Below are 21,010 nucleotides of genomic sequence, written 5' to 3' on the forward strand. Positions count from 1 at the left end.
AAATTCTTTGTGTTTCATGAAAGGGTTTACAATTTAATTTAAAGGCATTGCATCGCATCGCATCGCGTTATTCAAAAATGTATAAAGAATTTGTTTCATTTTACAAATAAAAGAGTTATATTAAAATAGATATTTTTGTTTATTAATCAAAGGTAGTTCATGATAATGCTAAGTTATCATTTGCTCGTTATAATTTGATAAATGTACATAAACTATTAACAATTATATAATTATTTCTTTAATTGTAGTATCCAGTGTTTGTTCGGTTCAATATTTAAAATTATAAATATGACAATATCACTTAAACAGATGCATCGATTTTATTTAAGTTAGTATCTCCAATCCATTCCCAACACTTCATAATTTCGCCGTGTATTTCTAACAAGCTAGATTTAATATTAGTATTGTTATGTTCTATATTCTTTACAACTTGTCTCCAAACAGCATTTTTATATTGCAGATTAACTATATCAGATAAAAATACATCTCGTAATTGCACTGTACTTGCATATGGTGTACATGAAAAGTCTTCTATATGTTTTGCTTTGCATTCTTTCAAATATATAAGAACCTTCTTAGTTATTATATCAATAGATTGCTTTTCGTGGAAATATTTTCTTAACTTGTATTCTGTGTATTTTGCAATAACTAACGTTATAATGGAACACCAAATGATTAACTTATAGGTCAGGTATGTCTGGTAAATCTGCCTTTCAAATTGACATTTGAGACCGATGTACTTCTTGGATGATGACCTGAAAAACCTTTTGTTCTCTTCAACATTGGATTTTGAAAGATTTCCCTTCTGTCTTTGAACCTCATTGGCTTCATCGTTGCTGATTGTCTGTTTATTGATAGTGTTGAGGTCATCAATCTGTAATTAAAATAAGTATATGCATATTTGCAAAAATATTTGTTAGTAATGTTGTTCCTTTAAATTATAATAAAAATTAAAAATTAATTATTACTCACTTGCCTCCATGAAATTTCCGGCTCCATTTTGAGCTTTGTAATGACTATTTCCCATATTTTGTCAAACTCCTCATCTGTAATCCATGAATCTTTACTCTCTTTAAACATATCATATAATTCGTCCTCTGCGAACCCACTTACTTGTTCATCACTATTTTCTCCACAATCAATCTGCGCATTTTTAGCTCTTAAAATTTCTAGCGATTTCTTAATAACTTCATCGACGATTTTTGTTCTTTTATCATCTTTAATGCACTGCCTAGGAATCGGTAACAATCCGTACAAGGTGTAAAAATTAGAAGTTAAGTAAAAATCTGGTTTACATTTCACGTTTAGCTCTTCATAGCATATAGTATTAGCAGGACATTCTAAACATGAAGGTGTTAATGATTCTAGCCATGCGTTAACGTTTGACAAAGCTGGATATTCGTTATTTAATTTCGCAGGAATTATTTGCCTAGTAGGTAATTCGTGGCCACAAAACCCCATTAATATGCGTTGTTCTCGGTACCAAAGACTAAATAGTACAGGTAACATAATAATCAAAAATAGATTAATTTGATAAAAATAATGAACTAATTTTGATTGCTTCTTATTAGTGCATTCGTCCTGCAAATTTTTCTTTATGTTCATGATACTATTATTAGATGAGTTGTCACTAACTGCACTCTTTGCAGTCGATGGATTTATCTCTTTCTTCTCATCTTTTGATATACTTTCAGAATCACTGTTTTTCTGTAGAATCTTACCAGGTGACTTACCATCAATAACATGATCTTCACTCAATGTTAAACTCCTTTCCTCAGCAGATTTCTTTAGTTCGTTTTTGAGAAGTTTGGATGATTTTAGTAGAGCCAAATCAGGTGGAATACTTCTTCTAATCTTGTGATCATTCTTCTGAGAACCTTTCCTGAAAGCCATCTTTGCATCATCTTTATTCGATAACTTTGTATTTGTATTGAGTACTGTAGAATTTGAAATAAATGAATCATTTGATGTATCAATACTATTTTCTGAAGTATCACTTTTGAATATTTTCATTGGCGATTCTATTTTAATTGGTGACTTATTAGCTAATTTTTCATGAATAATGCTTGTCTCTGAAATTCTATTATCATTCGAAAGATGCTTTTGTTTTTTCTTCTTTGGTGTTGAATAGTCCTCTGCTTGATCTATAGCAGTATCCTTTTCCTTGTTTGATAATTTTCCAATGGTTTTTATTGGTGTTTTTTCACTTAACTCAATATGCTTTCTTTTCTTCGAGCTGGAAGAAATATCAGGACTGTAACTTAAACTAGGTTCTCTAGTGATAGGATCAGATGTCATTAAACTTTCCGACTCTGAGCTCTCGCCTGAATAACTATTATTGTTAACATCATTCTTTAACGAAAGATTATATATTTTCCTTAAATGAGGAATCTTTTTATAAATATTAGTCCTGTATATATTAAGTAAAGTTGATTTTTTAGCTTTAGAAGGAAATTCAACATTATTTTCCGCCAGTATTTCTTTCAACTCAGAAACTTTAAGGTTTTTATATTTGAAATGCTTATTCAAATATAGCTTTGTCTCCATAATTAAATACTTTGTTTTCCTTTTTCTATTCTTATATTCTTTTTTTGACCGTAAAGAACAACACCGTTCAATTCCATCAACTTGAAGTCTAGTATAAGATATTAAAAACAATTGAATATAAGCACTGACAGATACAATCCCAATGATCTTCATATATACTTAATTATTTAAATAATCTGAAGAGATGCTTTAATTATATATTTACATATTCCTTAAAACAAAATCTAACCCAAAAAGACATCTAAGTATTCGGGTAAAAAAAGAGATATTACAATAATTAAAAATAAATTTAATGAAATGAACATTTATTAAGGTTCAACTTTATAAATGTAAATGCATAAATCGTGTAGCAGGAAGGATAGATTGATGAGCAAGTGCATAGTTGATCTATTATTTAGCTTATCTAAGTCAAAGGTCAAAGATCAAAACTACTAGAAAAAATTTGTGTTGAAAAAAACATATGTGGAAACTATAATTTGTAACTAAAAGCAATAAGGAGATTCTAGAATGGATTATGAAGATAATAAAGATGGATCGGTTGTGGAAACAGATGCTATTGAAGATTTGGATATAGATACTGAAGTGGTAGCGAAATATTTAAATGAATTGGAAGTTGGGTGCTTATATAATACAGAAGATGATGATGAGGTTGTTAACAATCATGATGAAAACTTAATGGATAAACAGGAACCTTATAATCTATATCAACTATTAGATCAGATACCAAATGGAAGAAAAACAATGAACAGTTTATTTTATACTACATTTAATGTTGGGAAGGAATTTAATAATATACATTTTTCGAATTTTCAAATGAGTAAGAAAGTGGAACAGTATGCTGTTGAGTGGTATATTGAAGAAAAGAATGGTTTACAATCAGGAACTACAACTTCTTTAGTTGATAATGATACGCCAATTAAATTTTCATGGAGTTCCACTAATACCATACCAAAAAATTCAGTTATGTATAAGCATTTGACTAAGAGCACTCGTGAGCTAACGCATGAAACAACCAATCAGAAATTGATGAAGATTGTTGACAGTAAATTAGATAATATTAAAAAAGAGGTTATGGGTTGGAAAATTTATGATAAACCAGATCCATTAACGAAAAATAATGAATTGGATGAGAAGTGTGATGAAACCGAAGATGTAGAAGCGGATTATAGTGTCGAATATAATTCAGATATATCCAATAGTTATTCCATAGACAGATCAAAGCCCTCAGAATTTTCAGTCTCGTCATTTAAAGTTGATCCTTTACAAGAATTCGTAGTGACAACTTTACCAAAAGAACGTAAGAAAAAAGTAAAACCTGTCAAAAAGAAGCAAGGATTATTTTGGTTATTCTCTGGGTCAAAGAAAAAAGATAAAAATAAAACAGTAACTAAAGGCGATACAGATGATACAACTAAAACTAATATTACTAATCGTGATGCTAACGATGAATCAATGAATCAAAGGAGAATTCTTTCTAATAATCTGAATACTGACTCAACAGTGGCGTTTGTCGGTCAACATCAAGAACGATTAAATTCCATAGACAATAAGATTGTTTATCAAGCAGATTCAGAAAAGGATATAATTACTGAAAGTAGTATTCGTCCGGATCTTAATAAAACTGATCAGGATGTAGAAAATATACAGAACAAAACAGTAAATAATGTCGACGTCCTCGAATTAGAAGAGGTCAATAAAGCTGTTAGCAATGGAGGTAAGACCTATCAGCACCAAGATCAAGGGCAAGGCACACTGGGGCACGGTGTAACGGTGGATTCGCATTCGCATTCGCATTCAGAATCAGACAATGATTTTGGTGACTTTGCTGCAGCAGTTATTCCAATAACCTTGCCACCAAAAGCTCCTAACAATGATTCAAATTTATCACCAGGCCACAATGATAGTAGTATCTCTTTAATGAATACATTTGTCCCATTGCAACCAAAAAAAAAGACATAGGTTTGAAATAATACGTAAATATGTGTGTTCTACCTGACATATAAATTCTCCATATATAGGAATATATATTGCATTATCATTCATTGAATCAATTACTTAAATTCAGTTATCTTATGACAAATTGACTTAATGATAAGATACATCTTCCTTCCCTATCATGCCATTCAACTCAATGGGAGCTCAGATTAATATCTTAGCTCATCTTATAATTATATTTCAATTACAAAGTCTTAGTCCTCATCTCATCGCGCTAATGTACCCGATTGCGTGAAAGTTCTCTCGACGGTTATAAATATTATCTGATGCAACTGACATACGTAACATATTAATTTAAGATATTTTAGATAAAATAAGAATGTAAGTGTCTTATGCTGGGTCAGTTAAATTGATTGATTACTCGAGAAGTTTGGGTCACAGGTGTTTACTTGAAAGTAACACACTAAAAAAATATAAAAATTGAGACAAGAATAATGTCAACCCAATTGCTGCTACTGTACATTGGTGGTTGGTATCTCTCATCTATTTCAATATCGTTGTTTCATAAATGGTTATTTGACCCTTTACGAGGGTTTCACATTCCTTATCCATTATTGATTACTTCTCTCCAACAGATTACTTTATGGATTTGTGCATATATTTTTATCAAAGCTAAACACTTAAAAGATACAAGAAAAGTTGAACAAGGATCTTCCAGGCTGAAATATTATCTGAAATACATTCTTCCAACTGCAATAGCAACTGGTGGTGATATCGGATGTAGTAATTTTTCCTATAAGTATGTCCCGTTAACGATTGTTACCATTATTAAATCCTCCAGTATTGCATTTGTTCTTTTGTTTGGTTGTTTGTTTAAAGTGGAAAGATTTCATAAAAAATTATTATTAATCGTCATCATTATGTTTTTTGGTGTGATTCTTATGGTTTATGATCCATCCCATAAGAATGAAGAAAACAGAAAACAGTATTCTAATCTATTGTTCGGATGTTTTCTAGTATTAATTGGTAGTTGTCTATCCGGTTTGCGATGGGTTTATACACAAGTGGTTTTACGAAAATCAAACACCGGTGCATCAGGAAAAGAATCTAATATTAATAGTGTTGAAGGAGATATAATTACAGATAACCAAAATGAAATAGTAATTGATGGAAGTGTAGTTATAGATGCTGAGCGGTTACAAGTCAAGTCAATTGATCAGAAAGATAGTGATGACAAACCGCATTCAATCATAATTATTCAAAAATTAACACCTTCTATCGGTGTAGTTTGTCTTATTGCATCACTAATATTTGAAAAACCTTTTCCAGGTTTTTTCCATTTGTCAATATTCAAATTTAAAAGTGTAATTGGCAGTGAAACCGAATATATCACAACTTTCATGTCCATACTGAGAGGTATTGCATTAATAGGTTTGCCTGGTGTGGATATTTTCTTTTTAACATTATGTGAATTTAGTATTTTACAAATATCACAAGTATTGACACTTTCAGTAGCAGGAATAGTCAAAGAAGTGCTAACAATTATATTCTCATTAGTCATTCTAAATGAAAGAATTAAAGGTTTACACAGTTGGATCGGGATGGCGGTTATTTTACTCGATGTGGTATATTACAATTACTATAGATATAATGAAAAGAAGAAAGATGAATATATGAAGATAATAGATGATCGTAATCCACATGAGGTGCCAAATGATGATTATTTCATTATCAATCATGAGAAGGAAGAAGTCAATACATCTCAACAAAATAATCAAAAAGGCAGCACAGTAACATATTCCATCGCATCTGATCCTGTAGTGCAAGAATATGAATTAAGTAATTTAATCAATTCATCAAAGTAACAAACTGAAGAGCCAAGCTCAAAAGTGTAAAATAGACACAGATTCTTAACTAACATAAATACAATTAGAGATTTTTTTATATAACCTTTATAATATTCGATTTTCATTAAGTAATGGTTTCGTCACATTCAAACACATATATATAACAGTGTATTTTGTTTTAGAATCTATAATAATTATTCTATTCGTTTTGTAATTTGTTCTATGTTTATAAATAAGTTATATAGTTTATAATATAAATAGCTTGATTTGTTTGGTATTGAATAAAAAAAGATCGTTATCGAAGTGAGATGATTTAATTCATGAAAAAATAAAGAGTTAAAAGGGCGGGCGCAACAGATTATTCAAATCATCCTTAAATATTATTAATAACAATTGAGAATTATCAGAATTAGATCAATCAAATCAATAATACTTGATTTTTTCCAAATAAAAGACAAAAATTGAAAAGTTCAAGTTGATTTAAGAAGATGGAAAGTAATATAAATTGAAAATTTAAGTGCATGATTTCAAAATTCTTAAATAACTTGGTCTGGGTTTCTCTTTTCCCAAGTGATTTCAGCTGGGTTTAATGGTAAAGTAACCATACTTTGGAAATCTGGCTTTGGTAAAGTGATACCTTCTGGGAACTTCCAGGTGAAAGTTCTAACGAAAACGGACATGATGACACCGATTTGTAGGTAAGCGTAATGTTCACCAATACATCTGTGTCTACCACCACCGAATGGTAAGTATGGAGAAGAGACACCCTTGGTAACAACACCGAAACCGTAATCGACTTCGTCACCGACGGAGTAAGAAGAGTTAGAATCATTATCCCATCTGTGAATGTTCATTTCTTTAGCATTTGGGAAGAAAGCATCTTCCAAATGAGTGAAACCTGGAGAAACTAAAACATAGTAATCCTTTGGAACAACGTAAGAAGAATTTGGAACTTGCATATCCCTCATTACCTTTCTTAGAATAGAATGCAATGGATGATGTAATCTTAAAACTTCCTTGATGGTTTGGTTTAATAATGGCATGTGATCGTTTAATAATTCGTAAGTTAACTCTTTTTTACCACCGTCTAAGACTCTCATTTGTTCATCGTATAATTCCTTTTGGACATCTGGTCTCTCGGCTAAGTGTAATAAGATCCAGGCAGAAGTAGCAGCAGAGGTATGTTGACCACCCATTAAAACACCAATTAATAAGTTAGCAATTTCTTGATCAGTCATCTTAACACCATCCTTGTAAGTAGAGTTCTTTAATAAAGTATCAATTAAATCTCTGTCTTGGATATCATTGTTGTCACGTCTCTTTTTAATCAATTTCAAGTAAGTGGAAGAAATAACTCTTTGAGCGTTATCTCTCTTTCTGTAATGTTCTAATGGCAAGTTTGGGAAAACGAAGTTAATTGGAGTGAAACCTTTGTCTAAGTCACCGAATAAGTAAGCGAAATCAGTGTTTAACATATCTCTTAATTCTTTACCTAATAAAGATCTAGAAGCAGTAAAAATGGTCATTTCAGATTGAGTAGCTAAAACGTTAACAGTGTTGGATTTCTTCTTGTTGATATCAAAGAATGGAGAAGTTCTGAAGTATTGTTCCATTTCTTCAATCATTAATGGAATGTACTTAACGAAAGCATCCTTGGTCAAAGCACCTTTAACGAACTTCTTTTGGTCCATTAATCTGTGGTTTGGACAATCATAGATAACACCTTTACCGAAAACTGGAGTAGTTAAATGAGCGTAAGCAGCTTCAGCGGAAACATCAGCTAATTTAGCATTGAAAATAAATTCATGACCCTTTGGACCTAAGTAAACAGTCATAATTCTACCTAATAAAAGGAAAGAATAAATGTCACCGTACTTCTTCTTGTTTTCACCGAAGAATTCGTATGGTCTGGAACCATAGTCAACAGCAGAACCGACCCATGGAATCCATGAGAAAACCAGAGGTGCTCTATCTTTTCTCAAAGAATATAGTAATTGCCATGTAATGTGATAGACAAAAGGAGCTAAGATAACGATAGAAGCTCTTTGAGCTAATGGTAAAGCTAAGAAAGCACCAATAGCAACTTGGACGTACTCGATTAGAGTACCAACTAAAGAAGTGTCAGACATATGTGAATGTATATATACGAAACGATATTCTTTAATTGTTTGGTCTTTTTATAGAATCCTTTTGTTACAAAGAAAGACTATATAACCTAACAATTAAATTATTAAATATACAATTAAATTCAAAATAAAGGAATGAGTAGATAATCCTTTACTTTTCAATAAAATATTTCATCTCATATATATACGATTGTAAAGTGACAAAATCAATTGTATTTTTTATTTAATTGATCATGGTAATTGACTAAAAAAACTAGAAAAAGAAACAAGAAAAAATTTACAGTTTTTAACAAGAGATGGCTTAACAGTTTGCTAACAAGGTATGCATGAGATCACACGCTACTGTAATTAGGATGCTTTATGATATTTGTAAATGTATAACCGAAACTATACTAATTGGAGGACTCTACTCTGCTCGCTCTCTCCCGCTGCATGTTGCAAATGAATGCAAAGTACAACGTAAAATAAACGAAAGTATCTTGAAAGTTATTAATTGAGAGAAGATAGTCTTTGTAGAACACATCTACAAGCGTTATCAAGTAACAACAGCTTTTTCCCGATGTATAGCCATTAAAAACAAATTGAAAAAAAATGTTTGCGATACGAAGAAAGAAGTTTTACTCTACTTAATTTAATAACCACAGATAAAATTAAATGGATATATTTAAACTTTTTAACGGTTAAAGTTAATATTAGTGGGTTAAAAGCTGTAGAGAAAGAAATAATTGTAATGATGACTTGTGATGGTGGTTTGGGAATACCCAAGAAGTGAAAAAAAAAAATGAAAAAACATTTCTTGCGGTATGCTTTCTCTGAAAGAAGTGTAGTGTCTTGTATGTGAATGGATGTAACAAGACTAGTAAAAAAAATTTACATTTTTTTCCTTTCATTATTAATTGAAGGAATCATTCAATCTCGAATGGTAAATAATTTCACGGTGATACAAGAGTTCAATAAGGATGGTTGACTTTTCCACCGTAAATGGACCATTAATTGGGTATATTTACGAGAGAGTTTACGAAATGTTAATAACTTCTTCCGTGCTGTTTTCTATTGCATGCCCAATAAGGTTGGGGAGGCGGAATTATCGACAAAGTCAAGTAGAAAGAGATGAAGATCCTTCTGAAGTTGTTGCATTATTTTCTAATGCGTTTTGAACTTACTTGCTAACTCTCATTTCCTTAGAACGAAAATAAATTTTGTATGCATATTGCAGTTTGGAAGGACTCCAGTGGATCCGATACAGTACGATATCGTGCGATGAGAGTTGCATCTTTCCTCAGAAATATTTTGTACGATATAATTCTTACGTTCTTGTTTATTTGTCTGACTGAACCCACAATATTTTACGGATGTGTGTTGATTATGATACTAATTTGTGTAGGAGATGGTGTTGTCAGGTTAAGGCGAAAAAAAACGAAAAAGCAAAGACAGGATAGTATACTCACAGTGAATATATAGTTTCTTCTTCAAACAAACTACAAAACGTTGAAATTGAGAAGAGTTGATCCTTAGCACCCTTTGAGTTTCTTGTAGATTTAATAAAATGAAAAAAAATTTTCTTCAATTACTCTCTCTTCTAGCAGTAACTTTTAGGAATTATGGCTTAAATTTTCATTTTTTTTTGTGAAACCATAAAATAAAAATGGGAGAACAGTGGCTATGGAGGCTCTTCGTAAAAAGAATGAGAGAGAGAATGAAGCATGTAAACCTTCAATTTACTAGTTAATATTGTCTTATATCTGTAGTATTTATCGCTCGGTATTTATTGGAATATATGTAATTTCTCTTTTTACACAATTGATTACCAAATCGATATTAAAAGATTTATACGAAGGTACGCAGGTTTGTTTCTGTTTAAATTCTCAATGGGTCTTTGTTTATTTTGTAGTGAAATATTGTGTGGTTATAATATTGAGTTATTCTCAAACGAGGGCACAGCATTTTTAGGTTGTGCTATGGTAGTACTCTAGTCACTTGACATTATTAAGATCAGATATAATTGTATTACTAAGATCGTATTGTGTAGATTCGGAATGTTACTGTAGTTTGCAAGGGCTTTTCTCTGTGGAGAGGATGATGCCTTTTCTCGGAAAAAGAAAAAAAATGTGAAAATTAAAAACGCATCACTTTGAGATCTGTGCTTTGGCTCGTTTAAGTAGCTGTATCTCGTTACTATTATTATGTTCTTTATCGGTTTTACGAAAGGGATATCCTGATCCAGATCTCGACTTCTGACACTGGGTATGCTATTTCTAGTATTTAACGTTTTCAATATTTCATGGTGTCTGACATTGACAAAAGAAAAAAAAGAAATGGTGGTGAGTGTGGTCTCTGATTTGCAATTTGCTTCACTTCATTTTAAATCATTTCGAAACAACAATGGAACGTTTAACTCGAATTTTCGGCAATTGAATAAGTCGCATTGTTATTGTCATAGTGATTCAATTCAGTCATTTACGCTTTAGTTACAGTGAGTGCCATTGAATGGAGCTTCAAGCTCCGTTTATTATGTTGGAGTGATTTGTTCTATTTAATTCTTAATCTTACATAAATGTTATACATGGATGGTAATAATAATCACAGTTATAGTAAGAGCGCTTGACATTTTGCCAATTTGGTTTGTCTGTTGTATTCTCAATTCCATTGACAGTCGCGTCATCTCCTCCATGTTCACTTCCATTCTGGTTGTTATTGTCACCAACCCTAATCGTGGAATATTCACATTTCATACCGTAATTGCTGACATCAATAGCGACAATATTTTTGTACACTTCATAACATAACTGTCTGTCTGCACCTAAACCATTAAAAAATGAAAAGATACCATGTGGTTTTAATAAGCCAACAATTATATCAAGTAATTCCAATATATTCTCATAATATTCACTAAAGGTATCGTAATATATACCATCAAAAAATACGTTACCATAATCAAGTAGTGTGTTTAAGGAATCTTGCCATCTTCCCTCCAATATGATAATATTTTTTTTGTCATACCATCCATCATTCTTTAACTTCTTCAATACATCTGGATGTGCTTCTGATATGTAATGCTTAACTTTCTTATTTGGATATTTTTCTTGTAAGTCTTTTTCAATGAATGTATCGATTATACCCATCCCAAATCCAATATTTAAAATGGCAATTGAATCATCATCTTTGTCAAAAGATGAGGTGATTGTATCAGAAGCTAATTTCATGATACCAGTTTCCCAATCCATCATAACACCATCTTTATTTTCTTTTGTAAGTAAAGTATTGGCAGTGTATTCCAATTCTGTTTGGAGATAGACTTCCTGGTTTCCTGCAGTAGCATCTTCATTTACAATTTTTATGTTTTCTTCTGTTGGGATTTCATTATCTTCCATGCCAAGAGCTTCTTGTATAATTTCATCGTCGTCCAAAAATTCAACGTTGTCATTTATCTTCCTTAAAAGTAATTCAGCGCTGACACCCGCCTCAACGATTCTTTTGTATAGACTTGAGTTAACGGAGTAACCGTTTTCGATTAACAGGTCGCCCACAGTTTTGTCTTCATAATCGATGAAGTTCCAACCGGCTCCGTATTCAAAAAGAATGTTAATCAATTCTAGAACTACAGATAACTCTGCTGGTGTCAAATTTTTTGGAATGCTTCTAGCTAAAATATGCAAAGGTGTGGTGTTACTAGTTTCTTCCTCTTCCTCACTTCTTTCATCAACAGTCTCGCCATTTTCTTTTGCCTGATTCAATTCATATTCTTTGACTTGTTCAAGAGTGTACGTTGCAGGGATACCATTAGATAAGTAGTGCTTTAATTTTGTGACATAAACTTCCGCAGTTATTGGCTTTTCAGGAAAAGTTAACAAATGATGAAGTTCAGACATTTTAATCAGTTATTGGTAAGACTATTTTCTTTTGGCTATATTAGTATGGTATGATGTGATCCGAGTGTGATAGGATACTTATTCAAATATATATTCATTGGTATATAATTTATATTGAAAAAAATTTGAAACTCATCGCACGATTTTTCGCACTAAATGAAAAACAAACTATTTTCCAGTTTAATTGAAACTACCACATAAGGTAACTGTTCCAGTTAGCACCTGTATATTAAATAAAAGAAAGAATGTTATTGTACTCTTATAAATGGAGGATATTTATAAGTATATATATATATATATATATTGCTGCATGTGCACATGCGTGTTTAAATATGAAATATTTTTAAGCTGCATTGAATCTTTTCTCAGCTTCTTTCCAATTAATAACATTCCAAATAGCTCCGAAGTATTCAGCTTTTCTATTTTCGTATTGTAGATAATAAGCATGTTCCCAGGCATCGATTGCTAAAAGTGGTACGATTGTTGGATCACTTACTGTATCTTGGTTATAAGTCTGTACGATATCTAACTTTCCGCCATTATTCAAGTTTTTAACCAGGAAGATCCAACCAGAACCTTGAATCCCCATTAGTTTAGCATTAGCCAATTTGATTAAATTATCAAGTGATTTATATTGCTTTTCAATTTGTTTCAGTAAATTCCCAGTTGGTAACTCACCGCCTACACCAGAACCACTTGCAGGGGACAAGTTTTCCCAAAATAGACAATGATTTTTATAGCCACCTCCATGGAATTTAATGTTCTGCTGAATAGCAATCAATTTGTTTGCTAATTCTAAACTGTTTGGATCCTTTGCCAATTTTTCAGTGACATCTTTGAATTGATCGATGGAGCTGTTGAATCCGTTGACATAAGTTTGATGGTGCTTTGTATAATGCAATTCGTTAATCTTACCCGAGACATAAGGTTCCAAAGCATCAAAATCCCATTTTAGTTCCGGTAATGTAATCTTTGTTCTCTTAAACACGGCAGAAGAAGCCAATCTTTTAACTGTAACTGATCTAGTGAACATTTTTATTGATAATGCGAATGAAATACGAATATTATTAAAGTATATTGATAGTGCCACTCAATGGTTATTCTTCGAAATATTCAAAATGAACTATTTATTTTAGCGCTAACCCCAACGATACATTATTTTTAAATGTATTGAGACATGAATATATATATAGGCCTATATTTATACTTTGTTCTTATATGAAAAATAATAAAAAAAGGGATCATTTAGTAATATCCGTTACGGAGTCAAGTAAATGGTAAATAATGCCTTACAAGTATTGTAATAAAATATTCACCAATTCTTTGCAGATGATTGGATGGAGAATATTAAGGGAACAAAGATCGTATTTCGTTGTAAGTGACCGATGCATAGTCGTATGTTAGGAAATAACAGCACTAGTGCATGAATATGTGGTTGCATCAGGGATTAATGGACTTTCCTTTTCGTCTCACGTGCGCGCAATTTGAACTCACAGCAACAGTAAACGGAAATAAAAGGAAATAAGGGGGTACTCTATTTTAAATATCCCTTTTTTCTTAAAATACTGATGTGACACAAAAGTGCAGCCTCCATATACAGACACACACACATATATATATATTTATATATATATATGTGTGTGTGTGTGTCAGAGACTTCGTAATACAATTGCTCATTGTATTGGTCGTTACTTGCAAACTAGCTGAAACAAGTGATAGCAATTATTAGCGCATGTTCATTCCATTGTTGACAACAAGATAGTTATTGTGATCAACTCCATAATGTTCATTATCAGTTCTTGAGTTTTTACATCCCCATCCATGAACGATATCTTCATATGTAATATCATATCTACTCGTTAGATCATACAATATAAAGGTATGTAATTGAACTGTCTCCAGCACTTGTGACACTACCACAATATATTTATGTATATACTCTCTTGTTTCAGTTTATTATCTATATCACTCAATTTTACTCGCCTTATCTTGACTAAACGATACCTACATGCTTATGCTTATATTGAAAATAGTAACTACATACAAAGAAATTAGAAAATAGAAAATTTAAAGAAATAAAAAAACTGAAATTATATAGCGTAAAAAGGATTGTTTCAGAACGTTTCATTAGTTGATACTTAATCCAATAAAACCTATTATACTGATATAATTGTGTCAAGTAAAACCCTTTTTGATTGTATCATATTTTAACTTGTTTGAATAAAGCGTCTGCTTAGTATCAAAAGAAAGAGGTTACAATAAAACGAATAGATATTTATATATATTTGTCCCAAATCAGCTTTTAAAAACTTATTTACTAATGCTGAAGCACTATGTCCAATAAAATTAAAAAACATTCACCAAGTGACTATACCTTCAAAGAAGAATTAGGTCATGGTTCCTATTCGACAGTTTATAAAGCTGTCGATAAAAGAAATGTAAAACAATGTTATGCAATTAAAGTCTGTTCGAAAAAACATATTATTAAAGAAAATAAAGTTAAATACGTATCAATAGAGAAAAATGTATTAAATATATTGAGAAAAGGTAATCATCCAGGTATAATTAAATTATATTACACATTCCATGATGAAGAAAATCTATATTTTGTATTGAGTTATGCAATAAATGGAGAATTATTACAACTATTGCATAAATATAGATCGTTCAATGAGGAATTAACAATTCGTTTCACAGTTCAAATTATAGATATATTAGAATTTATCCATAAGAATGGAATAATTCACAGAGATGTGAAACCGGAAAATATTCTACTCAACAGAAACTACAATTTAATCCTAACAGATTTTGGTGCTGCGTCACTGATAGATAACGATGAAGATAAAGAAAATAGTAATAATAGTAATGCTACATACAATGATATACATGTGAATAGAGCTTCATCATTTGTTGGTACTGCAGAATACGTCTCTCCGGAGCTACTATTATATAACCAATGTGGCTATTGCTCAGACGTTTGGGCACTAGGGTGCATGATATTCCAATTCTTAAAAGGATATCCACCCTTCCGTGGTGCTAATGAACTGAATACATTTGAAAAAATAGTTGCGTTGGATTATCATTGGAATGATCCAAATAATTTGGTTTCACAAAGCTGGAAAGATTTAGTCTCTAAGATTTTAATAACGAATTCAGAAAAGAGAATGAACTTAGAAAATGTTAAAAAGCATCCACTATTTAAAAATATTAATTGGAATGATAAAGAAAAAATATGGTTAGGTACTAATAAACTACCGCCTAGTAACGTACCATTAAATAACACAACTATGTCTTCCTATAATGGGAATGATAATAACCAAAATACAAAGTCTATAAATGATAGACAGCTACATATCATAGATGTTCCACTGCGAGATATAGCAATTACAAAACAAAAACAGAAGAAGAAACCAAAAATGGTATCAAGTACAACTGGAAACATTGTTGAGTGGAGAAAAAGACTTGGAATTTCCTCATTGGGTCTAACTAATAATACTGAAAATCATAATTTAAGAGGTTCTATTAGTGATATGATGAAGAGAGATAACATAGGAACAAATAAGCCATTTGATAGAAAGGATGCCCATCTTGTTAATAATAATAACTTTACCACTAATATTACTTTGGATAATATACGAAATGATACTACATCTAAACCGCTAATACTCAAAAATAAATACAATACAAACTATATCGAGCAAACTAAAAAATCTAATTTAAACAATGATGTCATAAAACAACAGCCAGCTTTTATTCATGAGATCTCATACGATGCAAATGGTCCTGATATGTCAATGTTTGCCTATAAAAGAATCGATAATGATCTTATTACAAACTTAGTTACCAATAATGGCGTAACTCTAAGATCTATTGAAGGTGCTATTCCCAGCATATTAACCCTTTACAAAGATGGGTCGTTGGTCTATAATACAATCGATCCTGTGTCGCAAAATACAATACCAATAAAGATGGTTAATATTGCAGATTCGGACCTTTCAATGTATGATTTTGAATTTAATGAAATGACGAAAACTGGGTTTTTAATTTTAGAGAAATATCGCTTTAAACTATGGTTCATCTGCTTACCTCAAGAACCTTTGATTGATTTTGCAGCAGCTATGTCCTTCCCTGTAGTCAATGATAATGATACTTGGGTTGATTGTCTTTTTAAATCAAGACAAATAATTGAAGATAATTATATTGCTAATATGACAAATGGTTTAAAATTGGGTGAATCATCTAAAACTAGCAGGTCAAGTTCTTTAGATCTACTTGATTTTACATCAGAAACAATTATTGAACAGGATATTAAACAATTAAATAACATTCCAAAATCAGCGCATCAAAAAGCTACAGCATCGGTAATGTTAAAACAAAAAGGTGATTCACCAAGAAATCAACCCGTATCAGATACAAAAGATAATAAAGATGAATTGAATAACAATTTAGTTGAATCAACTAAAAATTATGTACACTCCAGACAAGCAAGTGGCTACAGCAATACGAAAAAAATATTAAAAAAAAATAATGAAGCAAGTATGGAAAATAAAGTATCTTCAGCTGCTTCACCTATTTTACCTATTTCTAGTCATAATGCTTCATTTGCAAATACAAGTTTGAGAACTGGAAATACAAAACCACAAGTTAAGAAATACTCAGTTCCATCCAACATGATAATCAGTAGTAGCAGATATGAGGTATTGTATACCTTGAGGCGCGATGGTCCAATAGATCCAAATTATTACAAAGAAAAAGCACATATGAATTCATCAAGGAAGGATAGTTCAAAGAGCCAACACAGTACTATTATCGCAAGTAGTGGAGCATCAGCTGCATTCAAAAATTTACAAAAGAGAAAGTTATCTGATAAGTAAAAATTAACTCATGAGTTTTATTTTTGACTTTCCTTTCCATAAAAGACATTAACAGATGGGGATCTGTTCATATTTAAAAATTATAAATAATTTTAATAGACATTAGTATTGTTTCATATTATAAACCCGTAGATAATCAGATTTGTTGGAAATTCACTTTTAAGATAAAACAATTTGAAACCTGCTTCATCTCAGTAAAAAAAAACTCCGATACGGGGAGTCGAACCCCGGTCTCTACGGTGAAAGCGTAATGTGATAGCCGTTACACTATATCGGACGATAAACTTTCAAGTCGTAAAAATATTGGAGATACTATTACTTAATATAAACATGGTCTTTGACACGAGCTTGTTGTTGGTGTTGGAAATGACACCGGACGTATAACTGAATATACGACACCATATATTACCTCTTTAGGAGATTATTGTTGCAAACCTGAAACAATAGTGCCTTCGAGAATGTAATTGCAGACTTTCTAATGCATAAATATTACTCTAGAACCATCAGTCTGCCATATGTGCTCAATTCGACGACGTCGTCTCGTTGGACAGAACGGTAGATTGAAATGATATGTATATAAACCCCGGTAAACAATAGATAAAAAATTCATTAATTTATGTCCAGGATACCAGAGAGATTAATCTGAATATATAGAATCTAATAACACACAAACTTTAATATTTTGAAGTAATGAATACAACTATTGAGTAAGTAACTATCATAAACACAATAAGCTATTACATGAAGAAGTCTCTTCTTTATATATTCGCAAACTGGTTTTGGGGTTGACCTCTTTACCATCTCAATTATCTTAATTGTTGCGTGAACGTAATACCGGTATACGATCATATGAGTTGGTGAGAGTTATAAGGTTCGATGAACGTTGCTAGAATATTTCGATGTTACTATTGTCGTAAATATATATTTGCATACGGTCAGTACCACCAACTGTCAGAATTATTGTAGTATGTGACAGAACTAAGTGTTTATGACACTTTGAGTTCAGAACCAATTGTCACTTACTAATGGAAAGAAGGTTCTAGAACAATCTTTCAAGTGGTAGGTGAAAATTTCTCACTACAATGTAAATGGCTACGTGATAAACACAGATGTACAATACAGCACTAAAGAGCCTAGGAGGATGAATGAACACGTACGCATGTTCATTCAACTGTCAGATTAACTCATATATAAGGAGGGCATCTAACTCTATATAGAATAGTTTAATTACACTAATAAAAGATCAATCGATTATTTAACTATAAAGAAGATGGACTATACTAGAGCAACTGAAGTGGCTAATGACACTAACTTAGATGTTGGAACTAACCAACATAAGCTTGTTTCTCCACACCAACTTCTTTGAAACTAATTGATACTGATCATCCCAGTATGCTTCCAGTTGCTGTCTACGAATGCGTTCTTGAATTATTATGAGGCCTTATCTTTGTCGTTTAGTCAATGTTTATAATATTCTCTTGATGATCAATATAAGTATACGATTCAAGTCATGAACTTCTTCCTACTGTAATATGAAAGCCTTCTAAAAAATCAATTAAATTTAATATTTTAATGTTTTGTTTTAGTTTGACAATAGTTAATGATGCAGTTGAGATTTTCTGACAGCAACCTCATGGGGACTAAATATCAATTTTAACAAAACTTTAATCATTAGTTTTCTATTAATTCTTATTTTATCAAGGTTACATTACAGCAACCATGGATCTTTCTGTTCTCATCAATAATATATATACATTCTATTACATTTATCTATTACACACATTTAAATAAATAAGTATCTATCCTAGGCCTTCACAACAGATTTGTTACCGGAAGCTTTGAAATATAATTTAGGGTTAAACTCAGTAATATCGGCGCATGTACAGATACCTTCTAGTAGCAATTGAGACATGATTACACCAGTTGCTGGTGCATTGTTGATACCCCAACAACTATGACCTGCAGCAATAAATAGATTCTTTAAGTCAGTTTCGCCTAACAATGGACCTGATCCACTTGGAATATTAACGACAGGAACGTACGATGCGAAAGATTCCGTAACATCACCTTGAGATACACTTGAAGATAACTTAGAAACATAATAGAATAATTCATCACATTTTTCTGCATTAGTGACAACGTCAGTTTGTTCATCAGGAATTACATCTAAGCTCTCACCTTCACCACAAATATAAATTTCATCTTTTCTTGGATATATTTCTGGAGAAAATGTTTGATTTTCATCTATTTGTAATTCACTGAACATGGAATATGGCGATATAATGGTTCCTTCAGCTTTATGTGGCTTAACAATGACCGAATGGACCTTCAAAGTTGTAACTGGACAGTTTTTCAATAATTTACTTGTCCATGGACCTAATGCAAGCAACACCTTGCTTGCATTAACAATGTTAACGACTTCATCTTTGTGTTTACCTGCTTTTGGCATATAACCTACACCAATGATTTCACCTTTATCATTCTTTTTAAAATCTATAACTTTACCTCTAATTAAATCAACAGCACCTGTATCCATTGCCTTTTTTAATAAAAATAATGTGAATTGTAATGGATGGATTTGTGCTGTGGTTGTAGGTTCACCAATAAATGTCCATGTCTTAACTAAAGTTGATTTAATCCAGTTAAACGCAGTTGGTAAAACATTTTGAGTAGTTCTCATCATCAAACCACCTGTTCCAAGATCAGCTGGAATACTACTACTACTTTCTGCAGTGGTCATGCTAACACTAGAAGCCATTGTCTCCTTCAAAGAATTAGACTCCGAGCTGTCTCTAGTTAATTCGACACTTTCTCCTGTTGCTTTAGTTTCTTGTGGGCAAGGTATAGAAGTTGTGTTGGCTATGTAGTCCTTTGGGTTACCATGAACATTTGTTTGACCTTCACTATTAGGTGAATTTGGTGACGTTGAACTTTTGTCTCTCATTTTGATAAATCTTCTTTGAAATCTTAAATGTCTTTGTTCTTGTGCCTCTTTAACGTTCTTAATATCTGCCTCGACGGATAGAGCATTTAATCTTCTATAACCCCAATTTGCTTCACCATCAAATTGTTGATTCAGTTGACTGTGTAATTTGAACGATAATGGAACGATTTGATCAGGGAAAGCCCACGAAGCGATCAAACCACCAGCTTTACCAGACGCACCACATGCGACTTCCGTGGATTCAATTATTGTGATATAATGTGTGGATGGACTAAATTTAGGGTGTTGTGTCAAATAGTATGCTGTAGTAACACCGATGATACCGCCACCAACAATGATAATATGCTCTTTACCGTCGCTTCTATTTGAAGGTAGATCTTGATAAACGAGAGGTTCTTTTAAATGGTCGCCTGGGTTACTCATTGTTGATTCTAATTTTCTTCTCTTTTTTAACGGAATTGTGAAATAAGGTATTGTTTAAAGTAAAAAAAAAAAAGCTATATCTTTTCTTTTCAAAAAATCGAATACAAATAGAAATAGTCTCCTTTTCCAGTTATCAATGGATAGGATTAAAAGCTAAAATAAAATAGTATCAAAATACTAAAAACGTTCTTTCTTTATGGTATAAGCAAATATGTCCATATATATACACATATATGTATATGTATATATTTTATTAACTTATAGGAACAATTTATCTTTCTTCTGTACTAAACAAACAGAGACCCTTATTTAATTTGAATGCACTTAAAAAGAATCACTGTAGTAAGATATTATAATTTCAATTCCCTTCGAATTGAGAAGACAACGAAACTAAGACAAAAATAATTAAATTAACTTATTATTATACTGCTAAACAATCTTATAT

General features: G+C 31.6%; 8 protein-coding genes and 1 non-coding gene across 9 annotated transcripts; 3 read left to right on the forward strand and 6 right to left on the reverse strand.

Annotated features, from left to right (window-relative positions):
* Nucleotides 1-301: 301 nt before the first annotated feature.
* On the reverse strand, nucleotides 302-2,700 carry TPHA0D02670 (uncharacterized protein; the record flags this gene model as incomplete). The annotated part of the gene is made up of 2 exons (XM_003685290.1): nucleotides 302-874; nucleotides 973-2,700. 2 exons carry the CDS (start codon nucleotides 2,698-2,700, stop codon nucleotides 302-304), a joined length of 2,301 nt encoding a protein of 766 aa, XP_003685338.1.
* Nucleotides 2,701-3,054: 354 nt separating this feature from the next.
* LFT1 (Lft1p) lies at nucleotides 3,055-4,506 on the forward strand (the record flags this gene model as incomplete). Its single annotated transcript, XM_003685291.1, has 1 exon — nucleotides 3,055-4,506. One exon carries the CDS (start codon nucleotides 3,055-3,057, stop codon nucleotides 4,504-4,506), a length of 1,452 nt encoding a protein of 483 aa, XP_003685339.1.
* A 470-nt stretch (nucleotides 4,507-4,976) lies between these two features.
* On the forward strand, nucleotides 4,977-6,347 carry TPHA0D02700 (uncharacterized protein; the record flags this gene model as incomplete). The annotated part of the gene is made up of 1 exon (XM_003685292.1): nucleotides 4,977-6,347. One exon carries the CDS (start codon nucleotides 4,977-4,979, stop codon nucleotides 6,345-6,347), a length of 1,371 nt encoding a protein of 456 aa, XP_003685340.1.
* Nucleotides 6,348-6,865: 518 nt separating this feature from the next.
* Nucleotides 6,866-8,458, reverse strand: ERG11 (sterol 14-demethylase; the record flags this gene model as incomplete). Its single annotated transcript, XM_003685293.1, has 1 exon — nucleotides 6,866-8,458. One exon carries the CDS (start codon nucleotides 8,456-8,458, stop codon nucleotides 6,866-6,868), a length of 1,593 nt encoding a protein of 530 aa, XP_003685341.1.
* Nucleotides 8,459-11,001: 2,543 nt separating this feature from the next.
* On the reverse strand, nucleotides 11,002-12,324 carry RMT2 (protein-arginine N5-methyltransferase; the record flags this gene model as incomplete). The annotated part of the gene is made up of 1 exon (XM_003685294.1): nucleotides 11,002-12,324. The coding sequence occupies one exon, from the start codon at nucleotides 12,322-12,324 to the stop codon at nucleotides 11,002-11,004; it is 1,323 nt and encodes a 440-aa protein (XP_003685342.1).
* Nucleotides 12,325-12,667: 343 nt separating this feature from the next.
* SOD2 (superoxide dismutase SOD2) lies at nucleotides 12,668-13,357 on the reverse strand (the record flags this gene model as incomplete). Its single annotated transcript, XM_003685295.1, has 1 exon — nucleotides 12,668-13,357. One exon carries the CDS (start codon nucleotides 13,355-13,357, stop codon nucleotides 12,668-12,670), a length of 690 nt encoding a protein of 229 aa, XP_003685343.1.
* A 1,300-nt stretch (nucleotides 13,358-14,657) lies between these two features.
* PKH3 (protein kinase PKH3) lies at nucleotides 14,658-17,198 on the forward strand (the record flags this gene model as incomplete). Its single annotated transcript, XM_003685296.1, has 1 exon — nucleotides 14,658-17,198. One exon carries the CDS (start codon nucleotides 14,658-14,660, stop codon nucleotides 17,196-17,198), a length of 2,541 nt encoding a protein of 846 aa, XP_003685344.1.
* Nucleotides 17,199-17,403: 205 nt separating this feature from the next.
* Nucleotides 17,404-17,475, reverse strand: TPHA0Dtrna8E. Its single transcript has one exon. It is a non-coding gene; the product is annotated as a tRNA-Glu (tRNA).
* Nucleotides 17,476-19,002: 1,527 nt separating this feature from the next.
* On the reverse strand, nucleotides 19,003-20,565 carry TPHA0D02750 (FAD-dependent oxidoreductase; the record flags this gene model as incomplete). Its single annotated transcript, XM_003685297.1, has 1 exon — nucleotides 19,003-20,565. The coding sequence occupies one exon, from the start codon at nucleotides 20,563-20,565 to the stop codon at nucleotides 19,003-19,005; it is 1,563 nt and encodes a 520-aa protein (XP_003685345.1).
* Nucleotides 20,566-21,010: the final 445 nt, after the last annotated feature.

Source organism: Tetrapisispora phaffii, chromosome 4 (genome assembly GCF_000236905.1).
Source record: "Tetrapisispora phaffii CBS 4417 chromosome 4, complete genome".
Classification (NCBI taxonomy): Eukaryota; Fungi; Ascomycota; class Saccharomycetes; order Saccharomycetales; family Saccharomycetaceae; genus Tetrapisispora; species Tetrapisispora phaffii.